Source organism: Triticum aestivum, chromosome 5A, assembly GCF_018294505.1.
Source record: "Triticum aestivum cultivar Chinese Spring chromosome 5A, IWGSC CS RefSeq v2.1, whole genome shotgun sequence".
Classification (NCBI taxonomy): Eukaryota; Viridiplantae; Streptophyta; class Magnoliopsida; order Poales; family Poaceae; genus Triticum; species Triticum aestivum.
Window position 1 is genome coordinate 642019502 of NC_057806.1, and position 24780 is coordinate 642044281.

Genomic DNA, 24780 nt, shown 5'->3' on the forward strand with positions numbered 1-24780 from the left:
CCTTCCTCCTATATATATATACCTACGTATCCTCGAACGATCAGATACGGAGCCAAAACCCTAATTCCACCGCCGCAACTTTCTGTATCCATGAGATCCCATCTTGGGGTCTGTTTCGGAGCTCCGTCGGAGGGGGCATCGATCACGGAGGGCTTTTATATCAACATCATAGCCCCTCCGATGAAGTGTGAGTAGTTCACCTCAAACCTACGGGTCCATAGTTAGTAGCTAGATGGCTTCTTCTCTCTTTTTGGATCTCAATACAACGTTCTCCCCCTCTCTTGTGGAGAACTATTCGATGTAATCTTATTTTTGCGGTGTGTTTGTTGAGACAGATGAATTGTGGGTTTATGATCAAGTCTATCTATGAACAATATTTGAATCTTCTCTGAATCCTTTTATGTATGATTGGTTATCTTTGCAAGTCTCTTCGAATTATCAGTTTGGTTTGGCCTACTAGATTTATCTTTCTTGCAATGGGAGAAGTGCTTAGTTTTGGGTTCAATCTTGCAGTGTCCTTTCCCAGTGACAGTAGGGGCAGCAAGGCACGTATTTTATTGTTGCCATCGAGAATAACAAGATAGGGTTTTCATCATATTGCATGAGTTTATCCATCTACATCACGTCATCTTGCCTAAGGCGTTACTCTGCTTTCATTAACTTAATACTCTAGATGCATGCTGGATGGCGGTCGGTGAGTGGAGTAATAGTAGTAGATGCAGGCAGGAGTCGGTCTACTTGTCTCGGACATGATGCCTATATACATGATCATGCCTAGATATTCTCATAACTATGCTCAATTCTGTCAATTGCTCAACAGTAATTTGTTCACCCACCGTAGAATACTTATGCTCTCGAGAGAAGCCACTAGTGAAACCTATGGCCCCCGGTTCTATCTTCATCATATTAATCTCCTACTACTTAGTTATTTCCTTTGGTTTTTTACTTTGCTTTTACCTTACTTTGCATCTTTATCATAAAAATACCGAAAATATTATCTTATCATATCTATCAGATCTCACTCTCGTAAGTGGCCGTGTAGGGATTGACAACCCCTTGTCGCGTTGGTTGCGAGGATTTATTTGTTTTGTGCAGGTATGAGGGACTGGCGCGTAGCCTCCTACTGGATTGATACCTTGGTTCTCAAAAACTGAGGGAAATACTTACGCTATTTTGCTGTATCATCCTTTCCTCTTCGGGGAAAACCAACGCAGTGCTCAAAAGGTAGCACCCCGCTGCCACGGGAAAGTAGGAGAGAGAGAGGTAGAGATGATATTGGGAAGATGAGAAGAACCGGTCGAGATTTTGTTAGGAATCGATGGAGATCTATTCCTGAGATGAAGGAACCGTCCGTGTATTAATCCAAGAAGTTTCCCTTTTGACATCCCGTGTTAATAGCTAGCAAGATATATTTTGCGATTATACATTGATGTCTATCCGTGGAACGACTGAATGCACGTGATTGATTGTGTTTGCATGCAGAGTCTAGTCGGGACATTTTCTTTTGCTAATCATCTTGCACGCGGGGTCTACCGAAGATTATGCTCGCGTTAGTGAATATGGATAGGCTGCATGTCTCACGTTCAGCGGGATGGGTGGAGAACTGATGACATGGCAGGATGATGTGGATAGCCTGCATGTTAAGAGAAATCATGTAGTGAGGTGCTTCTATTTAGATATAGTAGATAAGTAGATAACTAATAACTAACTAGATGACACCTCACACATTGTTGCAGGAATATTTTGCAATATATTTCATTGATATTTGATTGTATGCAAGATAAACATTCAGAGTAATAATATGAAACTTAAAACTGCAAAATACATATGTTTATTGTGTTAGATTAATTATAGTCGTAGAATAGGTATTAGATATCTCATGCATGTTTGCATGTTGAGATGAACATTTTTCTATGCATGATTGCATGTCGTGGTGTTTGTCATGCATGTTGTTTGATGAGGTGGCACACTTGGATGTTAAGAGAAATATGTTAGTAGGGGCTAATTATTTAAATATAGAAGTTGTTCTGATGCACTGATCGTATATGGATGTAGCACAACGACTTCCCAACTGTCTATTACAATAATAAGGTTTACCAGGCTCCGATGAGGGGCGTAGACGGCGGCGCGCCTTCGGCTCGCTCCAGTGATATAGTCGTCACTAGATGGTATACATACCTAGATGTGTTTTTACTTCTAGTATTCTTTGTACTACCTTAACCACTATTTGAACCAACCGGATGAAATTCATGCAAACACGAGGGATTTCATATAAACCAAAAGAAATTCATTACATTTGGGGCATTTTTCATATAAGCCCGATGAAATTCATTACATTTTTCATATAAACGGATTAAACCCTACTCTAAACATAATCTAAATGACCGCCAGCGCCCGTCCTCATGTCCAGCCATAAGCCCCGAGAACTGAAGCTCCGACTATTGCCTTTGCTTTCTTCATTTTCGCCTCGGCGCTCTCCGTCTCTCCTTCCGTAACCTCTGCCTCCGGAGCCCTGGAAAGTGAAGTTGCCTGCCCTCATGTCGCCGCCAAACGGCTAATCGGCCGACGATGTTTAGCCCACCAAGCTTGGCTTCAACGGGAGGGGAAGAGCGGTGGCCTTCTTGGGACCCCGAGCGGTGGCAAACTACCATGTAGTACTCTTCCTCGCTGCCGGCGTCTGCGGAGGTGTGCCGGCGGGGCACGGCCGGGGCGGAGCTAGCGATGTCCTCCTCGTTGTCGCTCTTGCCCCACACCTCATCCGCCGCCCCACACCTCATCCGCTGCCTGGTCGAACTTTCTCGAGAACCCTGCCCCCAAGTTTTTGGTGGGCCAGGGCAGTTAGACGCGGCCATGGCAGTGGTCCGGACACTCGCAAAGCCCCCCTAGTTTGTCTTAGGTTTGCGGAAAAAAGTGTTTCCGAACCACCGAGCGAACCGATACAGGCCCATCTTGGATGGCACAACACGGTCACACCGCGTGGTCCGAACGTACGCGGGAGGTTTAAGGGTCCGTGTTGAAGATGCCCTTAAGCTGCCATATATCCAAAGATGCATCCCACAATGTTGATCACAATTCCAAATTAATTTTCTTTTCAGGTTATTATTTTCAAACTCAACAGAGATACGTCTGCCATGCATGCATATATAATTCCAGCCGGACCGCGTAGTCCAACAATCGTACGTGCATGGTTTGCTACCTCTGGTCTTTCTCCTCCTGAACTCTAGATCTGCCGGCGCGCTAACGAACAGCTCATCGGCATGACGACGTCGACGGCCTGCTCCATCGCCGTGCTCATGGCCACCGCCATCCTGGTGGCGGCCGCGACCCTTTCCGCCGCTGCCGGCCGGTGCAACGCCCGGAAGGATCTCGTCATATGGCAGAGCCTCGGCGAGCCTCAGAGGGACCTCTCGGCGAGGTACAGGGTGGAGGTGGTGAACCAGTGCAACGGCGACGGGCGCACCGGCAAGCCCTGCTCCATGTCGAAGATCCCACCTGCGGTGTGGCAACTTCCGCTCCCTCGTCCCCGTCGACCCCAAGTTGCTCCGGCGCATCGGCTCCGGCGTCTGTCTCCTCAACAACGGCCACTCCATCCGGCAGAACGGCAACGTCTCCTTCGTCTACGCCAACTACCGGCGCAACAACCTCTACGTCCGCTCGGCCAGATGCAATTGATTGATGTCTTGTTTTTCTTGGTGCATGCCTGTGTAATTCTTTACAAAGCGGCCATACGAGCAGTCTAGTTGGATGACTTCAAAGACATGTGATACATCTGTACTTGCGCACCGTGATTTATTGCATGAACATCTCTATTTGTAACTCTCGTCGTCGGGACTTCGTCACCGTGTTTATTCAAGGGTTTCTAGGGCATCTCCAAGCAGACCTGTAAACCTTCCGCAACCGTCTAGATCACGCTGTCCGGACCATAGAAGCCATCCAACGCAGCCCTATATCGGTCCGCGAGACGTTTCGAACGCGATTTCTCCGCCAAACGGAGACAAAAATGAAGGAGGTCTGCGGGAGCCCAGACACGCGAAACGTACGAATTCGACACCCCCCAAAACCCTTCCCGGACCCCGCGACTCCATCCTCCCCCATTTCTCTCCTTCCTTCTTTATCTCTTGCCGTCGCCGCTGCTCCACCAGTCCGGCCACCACGCCACACCCCTGCCGGAAATCTGCATCTTCGTCACCTCAGGCGATCCAGCAGGGTTCCACGTCGCTTCTCCTCCGTCTTCGATCAACCCCCTGTCCTCCGACTGCCTCGCCGGGTACCATCCTCTACCATGCCCGGCAACTGTTCGATGAATCGTCGGAGCTGAAAACAGTTGTCCCTTTTTGTTTGTACCAAGGGATTCCAATTTGGAGTACATATACGAGCAGTATGTTGAGTCTTCCGACGACTCATCGGACGAGGAGGAGTACTCTGATGAGACGACAATGATGCAGGCGGTCCTTGAAGACGTGGAGCGTGCGAAGGAGCATGTTCTCAATTTCAAAGGCTCGATCAAAGGTCATCGCATGCTCAACCGCAACAGGGCACGCAGGCATTTGATTCCGATGGCTGACTACTTTGCCCCCGATGCACTCTTCGCTGAACATTTTCGCCGGCGTTTTTGGATGCGCAAGACCATCTTCGATCGTTTGTACCATGATGTCCGGTCCTATGATGACTACTTCATCCTGAAGTAGGACGTCGTGGGAACGATTGGCTTTTGTGGTTACTAGAAGTGCACATCCGCACTCCGGATGCTTGCATATGGCACGACCGCTGATTCGTGGGACGAGTACCTACGAATATCTGAGAGCACATGCGAAGATGCCATGTTCAAGTTTGCAACTGCCATGGTGGAGGTGTTCGGATCTCGGTACCTGAGAGAACCAACTGCGGCAGACACCGAGAGGCTTCTGGCAATCTCAAAAGCAAGAGGGTGGCCAGGTTTGCTTGGATCTGTTGACTGCATGCATTGGAAATGGAAGAACTGCCCAAATGATTTACAAGGGCAATATCAGAGTCATGTTAAGAAGCCCACCATCACTCTTGAAGCAGTTGCATCACATGATCTTTGGATTTGACATGCTTTCTTTGGTATGTCCAGGTCTCACAATAGTATCAATGTGCTGCAACGATCACCGTTGTTTGCGAGGCTGACTGAAGAAAAAGCTCCTCCTTGCCACTATACTGTCAATGGATATGATCGAGTACAACATGGGTTACTATCTGGTTGAAGGTATCTATCCTTCATGGGCTACCTTTGTCAGCACCATCTCAAACCTAGTTGGCCAAAAAAAGGCTCACTTTGCCCAAAGACAAGAAGCATCTAGAAATGATGTCGAGAGAGCATTTGAAGTCCTTCAGGCATGTTTTGCAGTTGTTCGTGGACCTGCAAAACAATGGGATCCAAAGACCTTGTGGGGGTTGATGACATGTTGTGTGATCATGCACAACATGATTGTCGAGGATGAGGATGACGATGCTGCCGCAGCTCTGGAATTTGAGAACATGGGTGATCCTATCCAACTTCTGGACCAGAATCCAGCCATATTTGGGGAGTTTATTCAAATGCATCAACAAATTATGCATCGGCCAACTCATGAGCAGCTCAAGGAGGATCTGATTGAGCATCACTGGGCGGTGAAAGGAGACAACAATGTTGGATGTAAAATATTTGAACTTTTTAAAATTTAAACATGTTCTGCATGTGGCTATTTGAACTTCTGTGCACTTTGCATGCGGCTACTTGATCGTGTGGACTGGTGGGAAAATCCGAAAAGCCGGATGTATGCGGCTATGGTTGGATGGTTGCCTCCCGCATCCGTGTCCGCGACTGGTCCCCTCTATCCGTGCACGAATGCAGGAGGTTTTTTACGGATTGCCGTTAAAGATGCCCTTATATATACACACCATAAATAGGCTTGGTCCTGTGCTTTGCATAAACTTTAGTTCACCATCTCCTGTTATATACACCAACTACTTATGTCAGAGATCGAAGTCGCCTCATTAATATCCAACCAATTTCTCTTTGTCAACAGATTTAGTACACAAACTCTCACAATGCCCTTTGTCAACAACACGCAATCATCGCAAACACCTTGTTTGATGCCGCCAAAAAAACAGAATCTAAGGAAAAGAAAAATGAAACGGACGGATCTCCACTCCTCTTGAGACGATGAGGCCACCGGACGTGAAAAAGGAGCGGGGACCAAGGCAACGACATGGAAGAGACTTTAGCGGCGGTGGCTAAGGTCGGGAACAGGAGTGTCGTTTGCACCTCTTCTTTTTATTAGAAGAAAGGAGAGAAGCTCCTACTGTGTTGTCTTTACACGATGATCAATCTGTCATTCTTCACACAACGTGTAACCATACTTGCACACCCATCCGATCGAGGTATAATTGCAGTTGCACACTCACTTAAATGCACACAACAGTAGTTGCACGCCAGCCGGCTGTTTGCAACTCATGTTAACTGGCCGTGTGCAACTCTGCATGTCCAACAACCGGGTGCAACACAGTTGCACACCTGCCCACTGGTGCGCATCTGCAGTTGTACGCATGCCGAATGTGTCCAACTACATGTCCACCTGTTGTGCACAACTTTTATTGCATGTCCATTCACATGTGCGTTGTATATTCATCGACCATGCACAACTACATTTACATACTTTCTAGAGAAACAAGAACAGTAAAAAAAAAAGAGGAAACAAAGAGAATGAGAGTGGAAAATAGAAGTGAAAATAAGGAAGGAAGGCAAAACAATGGAATTTTTGTATGTTGATGCAAGCTGGATGAAATGTAGTTATTAATTAATACAACAAAAAGATGACATGCACAGGCCACTTTGCTAGTTGAATAAATCTACTTAAACAAGCCCCTTCCATTTGCTTAAAACTACCCACAGTGGGAGTAACATAGGTAATAACATCACACATATCTAGATAAAATAGATGATGTGGCAAGTAATAAATGAAAAAAAGAGGCATATAGTAACATAGCTAGTTACTACTAGTATGAGTAACATCATACATATCAAGGCAAGATGAGTCTAAAGCATAATAAATGAAGTATTGCATGTTACCACACATATGTTACTCCCCACTATAGAGGTAGTAACATAGTGTAGTAACATGGGCATGTTACCACTCTATGTTACTACCCATTGTGGCTAGTCTAAGCAACTAAGTTTGGTGAAATCATTATTTGTCCATTGCTGAACACAGCTTCTTTATTTGCAACTTACACCAACAAGTGAAGGACTTGTTGCGACCCATTCATGTATCATTGACATTGAGATTAATGGAGAGGGTCAAAATAAAATATAAGGACGTCAATGTCTCGACTTAGTAATGAAGAGAGTATATACCTATTGAACGGAAGTTCGTATTAACACGTTATGTTTCTTGCAAAAAACAAACACGTTATGCAGTATATTTGTTTTCACGATCAGGAAGCCCAAGCATCCGTTGACGCCGAATTACTTCCAATTAGCTAGTCTACTACTAGTTGGGTTGGATGTATGCGGTATGCTATAAAGTTGGTTGTTAGCCTCAAAGCCAGCAGCTAAAACACGGTGCGCCATGGAGATTTTCTTAAGTTTGTGCTTATTTATCGTAGCCACGGTGCTAGTCCTTTGGTTTCTTAGCTCTTCCCATGACAAGTCCAAGACCAAGAAGAGGTTGCCCCCCGGACCATGGACCCTTCCGATCATCGGCAGCCTCCACCACCTCGTCGGCCACCTCCCGCACCGAGCCCTGTCGGAGCTGTCTCGCCGGCACGGCCCGCTCATGTACCTCAAGTTCGGCGAGGTCCCCACCGTGGTGGTCTCCAGCGCCGAGGCGGCGGCGCTGGTCATGAAGACCAACGACCCTACCTTCGCGGACCGGGGAAGCGGCGTCGCGCTGGACATCGCCGGCTGCGGCGGGAAGGGGATCATGCTGGCCCCCTACAGCGACCGTTGGCGGCAGATGCGGAAGGTCTGCGTCGTGGAGCTTCTTAGCGCCGCGCAGGTGAGGCGCATGGCGTCCATTAGGGCCGAGGAGATGGCCGGCCTCGTCCGCTCCCTGGCCGCCTCGCCCGCGGGTGGCACCGTGAACCTCAGTGAGAAGTTGCCGGTGCTGGCGAACGACATCGTCGCTAGGGCCGCGTTCGGTGGGAAGTGCGCGCAACAGGGAGAGTATCTCCGCGAGCTCGACGAGGTCATGACGCTGCTGGGGGGCTTCATCCTCGCTGACCTCTTCCCGTCGTCAAAGCTCGTGCGGTGGCTGGGCACTGGCGAGCGCCGGCTGAGGAGGAGTTGTGGCCGGATCCAGCGCATCATCGACAACATCATCGACGACCGCAGGGCGAGGCGTGCAGCCGACGGTCCCCGTAGCACCGACGACGAGGACCTGCTAGACGTGCTGCTCAGGTTGCAGGAAGAGGACTCGTTGACATTCCCTTTAACCGCGGAAATAATTGGCGTGGTCATCTTTGTGAGTATGCCGATTATTCCATTCCTTTTCTCTCAATTTCCTATACTCCTATGCCATGAGCCCATGACACAAGGAATAATAGGCGTGGTTATCTAACTACAGTATCTAATAAGTACTATTGTTTGTTTCTAAAATCTAAAAAGTGGCCGCGCGCTATATGGACAGAACGAGCGGCCGCGTTCTGACCGCTCGATCTCGCTCGTTGCACGTGGATGACAAGGCCCACCACTACCCGAAGGACCAACCCACCCCCGGTTTCCCCTAGCTAGCCGCCACTCCCTCACCCCTCTCTCTCCCGCGCGCGGCCATGGCAGCCGTCGGCGCACCTTCTGCCTAGCTGTTCCTGCCGCTGGTCCTCTGCATCTTCCGCTGCTGCAGGTCATCACCGTAGGTCGCCTTTGGTCAAGGTTGGCCGCGCCACCGCCTCTGGTCGAACACTCAGGACACCCCGCCGCCCTGATCGACCGGACAGCCCGACACATAGCGGGCTGTTGTGCTGGTGCTCCTAGGTGTAACACGGGAAGAAGCGCAGATCGGCGGCCGGCCTTCTCTGTCAACTTGAATTTGGGGTACACCGTACACCACCGCCGCCCCCAGTGGTGGAGCTGGGTGCGGATGCTGCTGCTGCTTTGTGCCGCTGGCAGCTGCCATGAGGAGGCGCAGGCAAGGAATCGTGATAGAAATAGTCGTGTTTCTGTGATTGATTGACAGTGGCTCTCTGTGCTGAGACTTGAGAGAGAGAGAGAGAGAGAGAGAGAGGTGAGATGGGAAGGTTGGTGGCATGGTTCGTTGTGTATATGCACGTAGGTGTTGCCATGGTGATGGATGAAGTGGTTTAGTTAGATTTTAAGACTTGGTTTGTGAGGAGAGAAGTGAGGAAGAGATTGTTGGATGGAATTAAGCCGGCCGACCATGCATGCATACGTGTAGGTAGGAAGAAGTGTAGCTTAGCTTGCAAGTTATGTATACATCGAGACATGACCTCATGGTTTAATCTGCTGGCTAATTACAAGCTAACCGAATCCATGCAGTGATGTTTAGTTGGCTTGTAATGTAGTCTAGTTGTACATATGTTGATGTTTAGTTGGCAGAGAAGACTAGTTGAACACATATATGCTCAGTTGGTTTGTAACCTAGTCCAGTTGCACACACATTAATATTTAGTTGGCTTGTAATATAGTCTAGTTGCACACACATTGATGTTTAGTTGGCAGAAAATACTAGTTGCACATACATTCTCAGTTGGCTTATAATGTAGTCTACTTGCACACACATTGATGCTTAGTTGACAGTGAAGACTAGTTGCACACACATATGCTCAGTTGGCTTGTAATGTAGTCTAGTTGCACACACATTAATGTTTAGTTGGCTTATAATGTAGCCTAGTTACACACACATTGATGTTTAGTTGGCAGAGAAGACTAGTTGCACACACATATGCTCAGTTGGCTTGTAATTTAGTCTTGTTGCACACACATTGATGTTTAGTTGGCAGGACTATTGGCACACGCATATACTCAGTTGGCACCGCAATGTAGTCTAGTTTGCACACACATTGATGTTTAGTTTGCAGGACTATTGGCACACACATATGCTCAGTTGGCGCGACAATGTAGTCTAGTTGCACACATATTGATGTTTAGTTGGCAGAAAGACTAATTCGTCGAAACATCTACTTTTGAAGAGCACGTCACAAGGGTTTTAACAATAAAAAGGATCTGAATTTCGACACGCGGTTTAATTTTTTTTTATAATTCTGAAAACAAAAAATTAATGCACTAGGGACGAACATGGGGAATATGCATCCATCACGTGAGAAAAGACCACATAAGGTGATTAATTAGCAGTGTCCTTTTGAAAATATATGGAGAGAAAATTAGAAGATATATTTTTTTTATAATTTTGAAAATGTTCAGCGTGTGTATAAAAGATATTCAGTGTGTATTTGGCAAATATGATCATGATATTTCTAAAAATATCGCATGGTCGTGATATTTTTGAAAAATATTCGACATGTGTTCAGAAAATGTTCAACTTGTGTTCGGAAAATGTTCAACGTGATTGTTTTTTTTCTTAAATTGACATGCATCTAAAAAATGTTTTACATGTATCTAAATATTGTTTGACATGTATTTGAAAAAAAATAAAGTGCATTGCAAAAAATAAAAAAAGTAACAACAAAACGGAAAAAGAAAAGTGGAAATTAGAGAAAAAAAGAAAACCATTGAAAAACAATACAGATAGAAAATCGGGCGGAACCTTTACAAACTCGGTGGAAGGTTCCTAAATTCGGTCCACACCAGTTGGCCGACCAGTAAGGAAGAGGTTGTAGGCAAGGCTTCCTTCGGTAGCAAATAAACAATACACAGCTCTGATGCAAAAATCAAATTTGGTGGTCTTAAAAAATCCGCTTGCGAAATTATTTTGATACATGAAAAACATATTCAACGTGAAAAATTGTTCGAAAAATGAAATAATGTTCAAGAACTTTAAAATCGTTCAGAAAACAAAAAAATGTTCTTTAATTTTGAAATTGTTCATTAAAATAAAAAAACACAATTCCAAAAACCTTTTCGAAAAACTATTCACAAAAATATGAAATAAAAAATGTTCTAAAATTAAGAAAAATATTCTAAATCTCAAGAAGGAAATCTTGAATTCAACAAATGTTCTCGACTTCCACAAAATGTTCTCAAACTCAAAAACACAAAAACAAACAGAGGGTTGATTGTTGGAAAAATAAAATAATTTTTCAGAAATTCAGAAAAATTCTGAAATTCCGAATATTTTTATAAAAATATGGAATTTTTCTGAAAGATCGTTATTTTGGAAAAAAAGAACATTGTTTTCAAAACGTGAAGTCATTTTTTTAAAATCGACATTTTGAAAAAGGAACAAAAAATTGAAATGTTTAGAGGTTTTTAAGTTTCTAAGTTTTTAAAAGTTATGATAATTCTTCAAAATTCTGTACTTTTTTTTGCGGAATTAATTTGGAAATATGCACAAAGTTTTGATTTTTTTTTGGAAAAGACGAGCATATTTTGTAAAATGTTAACAACTTTTAATTTATATTTACTAAAATTTAAAAACTATGGAAAATAAAAAATAGGGGAAAAATTAAAAAGTAAACCAAGAAATAATAAAAATCATAAAAAATATAATATAAAATAAACAGAAAAGCAGGGTAAAAACCTGGTTCACAAAACCTTTTGGTTTCACAAACAGGAAAAGCCGGAAGGAACCAGTTAGAAGGTTCCCAAAACCAAAAGGACTGAGAAAAGCTAAATGGGCCAGCCCAATGCGCTTGACCTTATGCGTTTGGTCAATGGGACAACGCATCGAGCGCCTTATAGAGATCTCCCCTGCTACAAACACACCTGCGGTGGCCTCGAGGAACATGATAAGGAGCTGATCACAGTATAGCCCATTAGTGTGTATATTTTTTTCTTCAATAAAAGAGGTAACCTGAAAAACATTTAAAAGCTTTGAGTATCAGTTTAAATCATGGATATGATTTATATACAAGATGTAAAAATTATGTATCTGAAAACAATTTTGCTTATATTTGGAAGCAAATCTAACCCTCTAGTATGTACAAAACATTCACTACATACAGAAAAATTTATATATGTCAAACAAGTTCATCCCTTTGAGAATAGTTTTTCAAGTGTGTTAGAATGTATGTTTGTGCAATTTTAAAAAGCATTTATACAAACTAATATAAATGGAAACAAAAAAATTGCCAAATAAAAAAGTAAATAGACACACAGAAAAAAAACAGAAGGACACAGGGAAGAAAAGGAGAGAAAAACAAGTCACACCTACTTTCTGACCCATCGATGGAGCAGTTCAGGTGCGCCATATAGGATTTTCTGACTCAGACCACCTCGGCTAGACAAGGTTAACAAATCTACTTTCAAACACGCAAGTAAGGAACCTCTCAAATCTCTACTACCTCAATTTTTATACCAAGTTTCCATCTTACGTCAAATGTTTCTTCCTACCTCTTCGTCTGCACTCTTTTAGGTTCCACCTCCCTCCCATGTCTGCTTTTATTCCCATACTGATGAGTCTCCCACCTCAGATTTCTTCTACCAAGATTTGATCTTGTTCCAGTACACCCACCTTCCTCTCTTCCAGACTCCTCCCCTAGCCCTAACCCTAGCACCAAATGCACCCGAGCGACGCCCTCCACCGTAACTGCAACTTTTATTCTTCCATGGCCATCGAGACAACCCATTGCCTCACAACCTCCTCTACTTCACTTTTCGCATTGCTGATCCCACCTGCACTAGAGCTCACACCGCCACCTAGCTACAACTACCACCAATATAGATGCCATGACCGTCACCATGCAGACAACCTCCAAAAAGGCACCATCCTACACCGATCCCATCAGTCAGGCGCTACACAGGAATGCCTCAGTGGTATCCACATCACCATCAACCACCCACACCAGGCTTGTGCCTTCCACTTCACCAACACTCGTCTGCAATATGTTTGTTGCAGCTTCAGTAATATGTTAGTGAAGGAAATATGCCCTAGAGGCAATAATAAAGTTATTATTTATTTCCTTATATCATGATAAATATTTATTATTCATGCTAGAATTGTATTAACCGGAAACATAATACATGTGTGAATACATAGACAAACAGAGGTCACTAGTATGCCTCTACTTGACTAGCTCGTTGATCGAAGATGGTTATGTTTCCTAACCATAGACATGAGTTGTCATTTGATTAACGGGATCACATCATTAGGAGAATGATGTGATTGACTTGACCCATTCTGTTAGCTTAGCACTTGATAGTTTAGTTTGTTGCTATTGCTTTCTTCATAACTTATACATGTTCCTATGACTATGAGATTATGCAACTCCCGTTTACCGGAGGAACACTTTGTGTGCTACCAAACGTCACAACATAACTGGGTAATTATAAAGGTGCTCCACAGGTGTCTCCAAAGGTACTTGTTGGGTTGGCGTATTTCGAGATTAGGATTTGTCACTCCGATTGTCGGAGAGGTATCTCTGGGCCCTCTCGGTAATGCACATCACTTAAGCCTTGCAAGCATTGCAACTAATGAGTTAGTTGCGGGATGATGTATTACGAAACGAGTAAAGGGACTTGACGGTAACGAGATTGAACTAGGTATTGAGATACCGATGATTGAATCTCGGGCAAGTAACATACCGATGACAAAGGGAACAACGTATTTGTTATGCGGTCTGACCGATAAAGATCTTCGTAGAATATGTGGGAGCCAATATGAGCATCCAGGTTCCGCTATTGGTTATTGACCGGAGACATGTCTCGGTCATGTCTACATAGTTCTCGAACCCATAGGGTCCGCACGCTTAACGTTTCAATGCCGGTTATATTATGAGTTTATGAGTTTTGATGTACCGAAGGTTGTTCGGAGTCCTGGATGTGATCACGGACATGACGTGGAGTCTCGAAATGGTCGAGACATGAAGATTGATATATTGGACGACTATATTCGGACACCGGAATGGTTCCGGGGGTTATCGGATATATACCGGAGTACCGAGGGGTTACCGGAACCCCCCCCTCCCGGGGGGGTTATTGGGCCTCATGGGCCCAAAGTGGTGGAAGAGGAGAGGCAGCAGGAGGTGGCGCGCGGCCCCCTTGCCCCAATCCGAATTGGGAAAGGGAAGGGGGCACGGCCCCCCTTCTCCTTCCTTCTCTCCACCTCCTCCTTCCCCCTTCTCCTAGTTGGAATAGGAAAGGGGGGCAAAACCTACTTGGAGTAGGATTGCCCCCCCCCCCTTGGGCGCGCCTCCTCCTCTTGGCCGGCCCCCTCCTCCTCCACTCCTTTATATACGTGGCCAGGGGGCACCTCATAGACACAACAATTGATCTCTTGACCTCTTAGCCGTGTGCGGTGTCCCCCTTCCACCATAATCCACCTCGATCATATCGTAGCGGTGCTTAGGCGAAGCCCTGCGTCGGTAAAACATCATCATCGTCACCATGCCGTCGTGCTGACGGAACTCTCCCGTGAAGCTCTACTGGATTGGAGTTCGCGGGATATCATCGAGCTGAACGTGTGCTGAACTCGGAGGTGCCATGCGTTCGGTACTTGGATCGGTCAGATCATGAAGATGTACGACTACATCAACCGCGGTGTGCTAACGCTTCCACTTTCGGTCTATGAGGGTACGTAGACAGCACTCTCCCCTCTAGTTGCTATGCATCACCATGATCTTGCGTGTGCGTAGGAATTTTTTTGAAATTACTACGTTTCCCAACAGTGGTATCAGAGCCTTGTTTTATGCATTGATGTTATATGCACGAGTAGAACACAAGTGAGTTGTGGGCGATATAAGTCATACTGCTTACCAACATGTCATACTTTGGTTTGGCAGTATTGTTGGATGAAGCGGCCCGGACCGACATTACGCGTACGCTTACACGAGACTGGTTCTACCGACGTGTTTTGCACACAGGTGGCTGGCGGGTGTCAGTTCCTCCAACTTTAGTTGAACCAAGTGTGGCTAAGCCCGGTCCTTGCGAAGGTTAAAACAGCATCAACTTGACAAACTATCGTTGTGGTTTTGATGCGTAGGTAAGAACGGTTGTTGCTAAGCCCGTAGCAGCCACATAAAACTTGCAACAATAAAGTAGAGGACGTCTAACTTGTTTTTGCAGGGCATGTTGTGATGCGATATGGTCAAGACATGATGCTAAATTTTATTGTATGAGATGATCATGTTTTGTAACCGACTTATCGGCAACTAGCAGGAGCCATATGGTTGTCACTTTATTGTATGCAATGCAATCGCCCTGTAATGCTTTACTTTATCACTAAGCGGTAGCGATAGTCGTGGAAGCATAAGATTGGCGAGACGACAACGATGCTGCGATGGAGATCAAGGTGTCGCGCCGGTGACAATGGTGATCATGAAGGTGCTTCGGAGATGGAGATCACAAGCACAAGATGATGATGGCCATATCACATCACTTATATTGATTGCATGTGATGTTTATCTTTTATGCATCTTATCTTGCTTTGATTGACGATAGCATTATAAGATTATATCTCACTAAATTTCAAGATAAAAGTGTTCACCCTAAGTATGCACCGTTGCCAAAGTTCGTCGTGCCCAGACACCACGTGATGATCGGGTGTGATAAGCTCTACGTCCATCTACAACGGATGCAAGCCAGTTTTGCACACGCAGAATACTCAGGTTAAACTTGACGAGCCTAGCATATGCAGATATGGCCTCGGAACACTAAGACCGAAAGGTCGAGCGTGAATCATATAGTAGATATGATCAACATATTGATGTTCACCATTGAAAGCTACTCCATTTCATGTGATGATCGGTTATGGTTTAGTTGATTTGGATCACGTGATCACTTAGAAGATTAGAGGGATGTCTTTCTAAGTGGGAGTTCTTAAGTAATATGATTAATTGAACTTAAATTTATCATGAACTTAGTACCTGATAGTATCTTGCTTGTCTATGTTTGATTGTAGATAGATGGCCCGTGCTGTTGTTCCGTTGAATTTTAATGCGTTCCTTGAGAAAGCAAAGTTGAAAGATGATGGTAGCAATTACACAGACTGGGTCCGTAACTTGAGGATTATCCTCATTGCTGCACAGAAGAATTACGTCCTGAAAGCACCGCTGGGTGCCAGGCCTGCTGTAGGAGCAACACCAGATGTTATGAACGTCTGGCAGAGCAAAGCTGATGACTACTCGATAGTTCAGTGTGCCATGCTTTATGGCTCAGAACCGGGACTTCAACGACGTTTTGAACGTCATGGAGCATATGAGATGTTCCAGGAGTTGAAGTTAATATTTCAAGCAAATGCCCGGATTGAGAGATATGAAGTCTCCAATAAGTTCTATAGCTGCAAGATGGAGGAGAATAGTTCTGTCAGTGAACATATACTCAAAATGTCTGGGTATCATAATCACTTGACTCAACTGGGAGTTAATCTTCCTGTTGATAGTGTCATTGACAGAGTTCTTCAATCACTGCCACCAAGCTACAAGAGCTTCATGATGAACTATAACATGCAAGGGATGGATAAGACAATTCCCGAGCTCTTAGCAATGCTAAAGGCTGTGGAGGTAGAAATCAAGAAGGAGCATCAAGTGTTGATGGTCAACAAGACCGCCAGTTTCAAGAAAAAGGGCAAAGGGAAGAAGAAGGGGAACTTAAAGAAGAACGGGAAGCAAGTTACTGCTCAGTAGAAGAAACCCAAATCTGGACCTAAGCCTGAAACTGAGTGCTTCTACTGCAAGCAGACCGGACACTGGAAGCGGAACTGCCCCAAGTATTTGGCGGATAAGAAGGATGGCAAGGTGAACAAAGGTATATGTGATATACATGTTATTGATGTGTACCTTACTAGAGCTCGTAGTAGCACCTGGGTATTTGATACTGGTTCTGTTGCTAACATTTGCAACTCGAAACAGGGACTACGGATTAAGCGAACACTGGCAAAGGACGAGGTGACGATGCGCATGGGAAATGGTTCCAAAGTCGATGTGATCGCGGTCGGCATGCTACCTCTACATCTACCTTTGGGATTAGTTTTAGACCTAAATAATTGTTATTTGGTGCCAGCGTTGAACATGAACATTATATCTGGATCTTCTTTGATGCGAGATGGTTATTCATTTAAATCAGAGAATAATGGTTGTTCTATTTATATGAGTAATATCTTTTATGGTCATGCACCCTTGAAGAATGGTCTATTTTTTTATGAATCTCGATAGTAGTGATACACACATTCATAATGTTGAAGCCAAAAGATGCAGAGTTGATAATGATAGTGCAACTTATTTGTGGCACTGCCGTTTAGGTCATATCGGTGTAAAGCGCATGAAGAAACTCCATACTGATGGACTTTTGGAATCACTTGATTATGAATCACTTGGTACTTGCGAACCGTGCCTCATGGGCAAGATGACCAAAACGCCGTTCTCCGGTACTATGGAGAGAGCAACGGATTTGTTGGAAATCATACATACAGATGTATGTGGTCCGATGAATATTGAGGCTCATGGAGGATATCGTTATTTTCTCACCTTCACAGATGATTTAAGCAGATATGGGTATATCTACTTAATGAAACATAAGTCTGAAACATTTGAAAAGTTCAAAGAATTTCATAGTGAAGTTGAAAATCATCGTAACAAGAAAATAAAGTTTCTACGATCTGATCGTGGAGGAGAATATTTGAGTTACGAGTTTGGTCTACATTTGAAACAATGCGGAATAGTTTCGCAACTCACGCCACCCGGAACACCACAGCATAATGGTGTGTCTGAACATCGTAATCGTACTTTCATAGATATGGTGCGATCTATGATGTCTCTTACTGATTTACCGCTATCATTTTGGGGTTATGCTTTAGAGGCAGCCGCATTCACGTTAAATAGGGCACCATCGAAATCCGTTGAGACGACGCCTTATGAACTATGGTTTGGCAAGAAACCAAAGTTGTCGTTTCTTAAAGTTTGGGGCTGCGATTCTTATATGAAAAATCTTCAACCTGATAAGCTCGAACCCAAATCGGAGAAATGTGTCTTCATAGGATACCCAAAGGAAATTGTTGGGTACACCTTCTATCACAGATCCGAAGGCAAGACATTCGTTGCTAAGAATGGATCCTTTCTAGAGAAGGAGTTTCTCTCGAAAGAAGTGAGTGGGAGGAAAGTAGAACTTGATGAGGTAACCGTACCTGCTCCCTTATTGGAAAGTAGCTCATCACAGAAACTGGTTCCTGTGACGACTATAGCAATTAGTGAGGAAGTTAATGATGATGATCATGAAACTTCAGATCAAGTTATTACTGAACCTCGTAGATCAACCAGAGTAAGATCCGTGCCAGAGTGGTACGGTAATCCTATTCTGGAAGTCATGCTACTGGATCATAATGAACCTACGAACTATGAAGAAGCGATGGTGAGCCCAGATTCTGCAAGATGGCTTGAAGCCATGAAATCTGAGATGGGATCCATGTATGAGAACAAAATGTGGACTTTGGTTGACTTGCCCAATGATTGGCAAGCAATTGAGAATAACTGGATCTTCAAGAAGAAGACTGACGCTGACGGTGATGTTACTGTCTACAAAGCTCGAGTTGTTGCGAAAGGGTTTCGACAAGTTCAAGGGATTGACTACGATGAGACCTTCTCACCCGTAGCGATGCTTAAGTCTGTCCGAATCATGTTAGCAATTGCCGCATTTTATGATTATGAAATTTGGCAAATGGATGTAAAAACTGCATTCCTGAATGGATTTCTAGAAGAAGAGTTGTATATGATACAACCGGAAGGTTTTGTCGATCCAAAGGGAACTAACAAAGTATGCAAGCTCCAGCGATCCATTTATGGACTGGTGCAAGCCTCTCGGAGTTGGAATAAACGCTTTGATAGTGTGAGTGGGAGCTCTCTAGCATTTCTGATATTATATGTGGATGACATATTGTGTTGGGGAACGTAGTAATTTCAAAAATTTCCCTACGCACATGCAAGACCATGGTGATGCATAGCAACGAGAGGGGAGAGTGTTGTCTACGTACCCTCATAGACCGAAAGCGGAAGCGTTAGCACAACGCGGTTGATGTAGTCGTACGTCTTCACGATCCGACCAATCAAGTACCGAACGCACGGCACCTCCGAGTTCTGCACACGTTCAACTCGATAACGTCCCTCGAACTCCGATCCAGCCGAGTGTTGAGGAAGAGTTTCGTCAGCACGACGACGTGGTGACGATGATGATGTTCTACCGACGCAGGGCTTCGCCTAAGCAGAACTATGATATGATCGAGGTGGATTATGGTGGAGGGGGCACCGCACACGGCTAAGAGATCAAGAGATCAATTGTTGTGTCTTTAGGGTGCCCCCTGCTCCCATATATAAAGGAGTGGAGGAGGGGAAGGGCCGGCCCACTCTATGGCGCGCCCTAGGGGGGTCCTACTCCCACCGGGAGTAGGATTCCCCTTTCCTAGTAGAACTAGGAGCCCTTCCAAGTAGTAGGAGTAGGAGGGGAGGAAAGGGAAGGGAAAAGGAGAAGGAAGGGGGTGCCCTCCTCCCTAGTCCAATTCGGACCAGCCCATGGGGAGGGGTGCAACTGTCGTGGTTCTAACTCTGACAGTGATGTAGGGGGTAAGTATGGAGAGGCGAGGTCTTAGCTATGGAGAGGTTGTAAGGACGCAAGGTTTACGAGTTCAGGCCCTTCTCGGAAGAAGTAAAAGCCCTACATCTCGGAGCCCGGAGGCGGTCGACTGGATTATGTGTGTATGAGTTACAGAGGTGCGAACCCCTGTCTCGGAGGAGGGGGTGGCTTATATAGAGTGTGCCAGGACCCCGGCCAGCCCACGTTACGAAGGGTTCAATGTACATTAAGGTAGGGCATTACTGATAATGCTAGTAATAAAGTGCTATGATGACCATAAAAGCTACTTATTGACTGACCGTTAGCGTGCGGAGTGACTTTAGGTCTCCTGGCCGTCGAGTGGTTGGATCTTGGTCAAGTAATTGCTTCTTGGTCGAATGTCTTCGAGTCTGTCGAGTGGAACACCTCCAAGTCGATTGAAAGGTGATTTATTCTAGAGGTGTCCTTGGGTAGGGCAGTTAGGACAGGTCCGTGACCCTACCCTAGGTACATAGCTTCATCATTAGCCCCCGAATGGATCGAGGTTTGAGTGGGGAAGGAGTTGAGGACTTCTCCGACTCGTTTTCTATGCCGTGAGCATATCTTGTTTCGGATCAACGGACCTGAGTGATGACAGCAACTCCCTTTTCAGTCGCCTTGATCCATTCTTAATTCTTCGCCGAGTGAGTTTCTTTACTTGTAAGGCTCCGAGTGACGGTGCGGAGGAGATCTTTGGTCTGACAAGTTATTTGCTGCCCGCGGATTTAGTGGGATCCGAATTTTGGGAAGCGCGCGGGATGGGGGAGGCCGTGGTAATCGGACAAGATAGAGTGGAGCCGCCTCGATCCCCACGCCACCTTTTTCGCCACGTATCGCTCGTGCGGTCGTTACAGGTTTTGACAGAGCCATCTGGACCTACCTGTCAGCTACTCGGAAGCGGCCTCATATAAGGCGTTGGACCGGAGTCTCCCGAACAGTGCGCCCCATTATCTCTTCTCCTCCTCACGCCTCTTCTCTGCGCTCACTCTCGCTCCAGTGCCACCGCGCCACACGCGTCTCATCGGCGACAATGGTGAAGGAGAAGACAGCGGCTCTGGAGCGGGAAAAGAAGGTGACGACGAGGTCAAAGGGGAAGGCGACGAGCCGGGGCGGATCTTCCCCGCGGACTGGCCTGCCGAAGGGTTGGATCCAGGGCGACTGGATCCACTCGAGGATCTCCCAAGAAGACCTCGATGACTTGGCCGAGGGAGGGCTGATCCCCTACGACTCGGCGCGGCTTCCGGGGAAGGAATCCGAGCCGCAACCCCGGGAGGGTGAGCGCGTTCTTCTTGCCACCCACATCGACCGTGGGTTTTCCTTGCCTCCTCATCCTTTCTTCCGAGGGTTTCTGAACTTCTTTGGGGCTCAACTCCACCATTTTACCCCCAACTCAATCGTTTATCTTGCCGCGTTCATTTCCTTGTGTGAGAACTTCTTGGGTTGTCGACCTCACTGGGGTCTTTTCAAGCATATTTTCACTTGTCGCTCCCAGACAGTGAAAAAGGCTAATCCGAGTGACGAGAGGACCCAAGTGATCCAGATGTGTGGGGGTCTTGGCATCCAGACGATGGGAAAAAGCTCCTTTCTGGCCATGATTCTTCCCGATTCAGTTCGCAGATGGCAGTCGACTTGGTTCTACTGCAAAGACCAGTCAACGCCAGGGCAATCAACTGGCCTCCCTCTGTTTACCATGGACCGAGTGAAAAAACCCTCCCCTTTGAAGGTGCTCCCGGAGGAGAAGGCGCACGTGAAGGTGTTGGTCAACCGAGTGGTCCAGCTCATTCGTGACGGGGTGACTGGTATGGATCTCTTGGAGGTCTTCCTTCAGCGGCGCATCCAGCCTCTCCAAGCTCGAGACCACCCAATGTGGATGTATTCGGGTCTAGAAGACTCCACTCGGATCTACCCGGAGGAGGTCGATGATGACATGCTGGAGAAGTGGCTGTCGAGCATTACCAGGAACAAGGACAATCCCATAGGAGCTAGGAGAGTTCTCCCATTCGACCAGTCGCGTGCACCAGAGCAGGTCTGATTCTGAGTTTTTGCTTGTAATTCGAATTCACTCGCGCAGCTGTCTGTATTGCATCGACTGACTTTGTTCCCCCTGCTTTCTTTCAGGCCCTTACTGAAATGTATTCGATGCCCAACGGGAAGCAAGAGCAAGCTCTGGAAGGCGAGGCGAGTGGCGGCGAAAGTGGCGAGTGGACTTCTGATGGTGAAGGGGATGGTGGAAGTGACGACTCAAGTGATGGGGAAGAAGTCGAGTCACCTTCTCGCATAGAGAGACGATCCAAGCTTGATCAAGAACGGCCGAGTGCCCGCGACAAGGCAACTGATCAGGCTGGCCAGTCTTCGAAGCGTCCTCGAGTCTCTTCACCAACCCCGACTGAGAAGGCGCCAAAACACCCCAAAGTTGCAGAGCCGAAGACTTGGAAGGCGCTGCCAAAGATCAAGATCGATATCCCTGTCGCCTCCGCGTGAGTGTCTCTCCTTGTATTCACTCGATGCTCCGCGCTGTTTGTTTTTCTTGTTTTAACTGGACGAACTTTGGAATTGTTAGCGCCGCCACTTCCGGGACCTCAGCTTACAGGGATGATGATGAGGTGATGGAGGATGCGGTCACTTCTAATCCAGGTATGATTTCCGCCATACTATCTTTCTTTGGTCGTTTCAACTACATCGTGTATCACTGGGTGACGTGATTTTGGCAATTTGAACTTTGCACAGCTCCCAACATTATTGACCTCCCTGATGATGATGAAGAGCCCGAGAAGTCTTTGACGAGGAAGAGTAGGCGAGCTCCTGCAAGTGAGGTGCTACAGTCGACGCCGAGGGCGGAACCAGTCGTTCAGGACACTGGTGACGTCCATCGGGGTTCTGTTACCTTCGTGGAGCCCATGTCGAGTGCCTTGCCTTCTTCTTCGACTGCTCAGGCCCCTGTCGACCCGCCTTCAGTTTTTGCGACCCATCATGTCCCAGAGGACGAGGTGAATGCTGCTAGGGAAGCCATACACCAGGCGGGCATTATGATGGAGAAGATGAAGATGGTGCGGGACGCCAGCCAAGCCGCCTATGATGCCAGCTCGGCTCTCCAGAGCAACGTTCAAGTTAGTCGGCTATCTGAAGATTCTTTCCGAAAATCTTTGCGTCTGTACACCCACTGGGTGCGTCGATTAAAGTTTTGGACTAGTGGAGACTACAGTGGACTGCTGGCAGTCGACTGTAGTCTTTGTATTTTGCCGAATGTATAAACCAAACTGGTAGTTTGTCTCTTCCACTCGACTTCGGCGGGCCGGTCGAGTGGGATCAGAACCGGTGGGGGCACGCTAAGTGCACCCACTGGGTGTAGTCCCCGAGACTATGGTGGACTGCTGGCAGTCGACTGTAGTCTGAGTTCTTCTTTCTTTCTCTTTTTTTTTGAACTCGACTTCAGCGGGCCGGTCGAGTGGGATCAGAACCGGTGGGGGCACGCTAAGTGCACCCACTGGGTGTAGTCCCCGAGACTATGGTGGACTGCTGGCAGTCGACCGTAGTCTTAGTATTTATTGCCTTTGTTGTTTTTTTTGCTGTAACGATAACTTTTCCCCTTTGATTTCAGAAATCTTGCGATCTTGGAGCTCGCTTTGCTGACTTGGAGAAGCAGTAGATTCAACTGAACCTTGATTTGGAGCTGGCCAGGACAGAGCTGCAAAAGGTCAGAGACAGCGCCGCAGGTAAGACGATTTTGTCGACTTGTTAGTTTTTAGGCTTGAGTATCCTTCTGCTATTTCCGAATCAATCATCATTTCTTTGCAGAAAAACTGAGAGAAGCTCTGGCGAAGAAGGATCAGGACTTGGCTGCTGCCCGTAAGGAGGTTGACGACAAGACGTTCTGAATGAAGCCAACAGGGAGTGTACACGTTGGAAGAAGGATAACCTCAACCTGAACGAAAAGATGGAAGGCATCGCTCGCAGGAGGGACGATTTGGAGAGCTACTTGAGGAGCCTCGCCAAGAAGTTGTACATCAAGCTTGAAGGTGCACATTCAGTTCCGACTGGTGTTTTTTTTTTGTGTTGACTCAGTGTATGAAAATTGACTTATCCTTGGATCGTGAATGCAGAGTTTTGCCAGAACTTTGAAGAGGAGACTGGGCGGATCGAACCAGGTTTGGATCCAATCAACTCTCCCGTGAAAGATGAAACTGCCATGAATCTGCTCCGACTGGAATCTCGCATCGACGGTGCCGTGGACTACTTGGCTCGACTGAAGGTCACCATGTCACGGATCGACCCGGCACTTTGGCCAGAGACTACGCTCCAAAACGATCTCGAGTCTCTGATGACTTGACTTAACAGAATCCCTGACCGAGTGTAGGAGTGGAAGAAGTCTTCTGCTCGGTGTGGCGGTGATGTGGCTCTGTCCTTGGTTCGTGTCCACTGCAAGGAGGTGCAACAAGACAAGCTGGCAGCAATCAAGGTCGCCAACACGCAGAAGCATGACTTCTGAACCTTTATGGAGACTTTCATCGCTGCAGCCACTCGGATAGCCGACGGCGTCGACCTGGATGAGTTCGTCGAGCCTGCCAGCCCTCCTCCCGTGGAGTGAACAAACTCTTATGTCCCACCTTAAATTTGCCTCGGAATGCCGAGTGGTTTTTGTAACCGTTAAACTTTGTCGAGCTGGAGGCTCGAGTACTTTGATCTGCGGTCTAGAACCTTTGGATCTTATCTGAACTTGATTTATCCTTGAATATCTTCATGAATTATCTGTCGAGTGGAACTTGTTCTTCACTCGAAATAACTTTGTATTTGTGGTGTAGCTCCGAAGGAGAAGATAGCAGTCGATTTGCACCTCGTTGTCCTTGCGGATTGGGATGTGTTCCGTACTTAGGCGAGCACTGGGCTGCAGCTAAGCCTCCGAGTGGAAGGTCTGCTCTCCACTCGGTAGGATTTTAAAAACTTAGGCGAGTACTGGACTGCAGCTAAGCCCCCGAGTGGGAGGTCTGCTCTCCCCTCGGTAGGATTTTTTCAAACTTAGGCGAGTACTGGACTGCAGCTAAGCCCCCGAGTGGGAGGTCTGCTCTCCACTTGGTAGGATTTTTTCAAACTTAGGCGAGTACTGGACTGCAGCTAAGCCCCCGAGTGGGAGG

The 24780-nt window shown here is 46.4% G+C and overlaps 1 protein-coding gene across 1 annotated transcript; it reads left to right on the top strand.

Annotated features, from left to right (window-relative positions):
- The first annotated feature begins 7558 nt into the window (after positions 1 to 7558).
- On the top strand, positions 7559 to 8599 carry LOC123108132 (desmethyl-deoxy-podophyllotoxin synthase). Its single transcript, XM_044529976.1, has one exon. The coding sequence runs from the start codon at positions 7572 to 7574 to the stop codon at positions 8559 to 8561; it is 990 nt and encodes a 329-aa protein (XP_044385911.1). The 5' UTR covers positions 7559 to 7571; the 3' UTR covers positions 8562 to 8599.
- Positions 8600 to 24780: the final 16181 nt, after the last annotated feature.

What these genes read in the sequence shown, in the direction of transcription:
- LOC123108132 (XM_044529976.1), top strand. Translation starts at nt 7,572, where the DNA reads ATGGAGATTTTCTTAAGTTTGTGCTTATTTATCGTAGCCACGGTGCTA.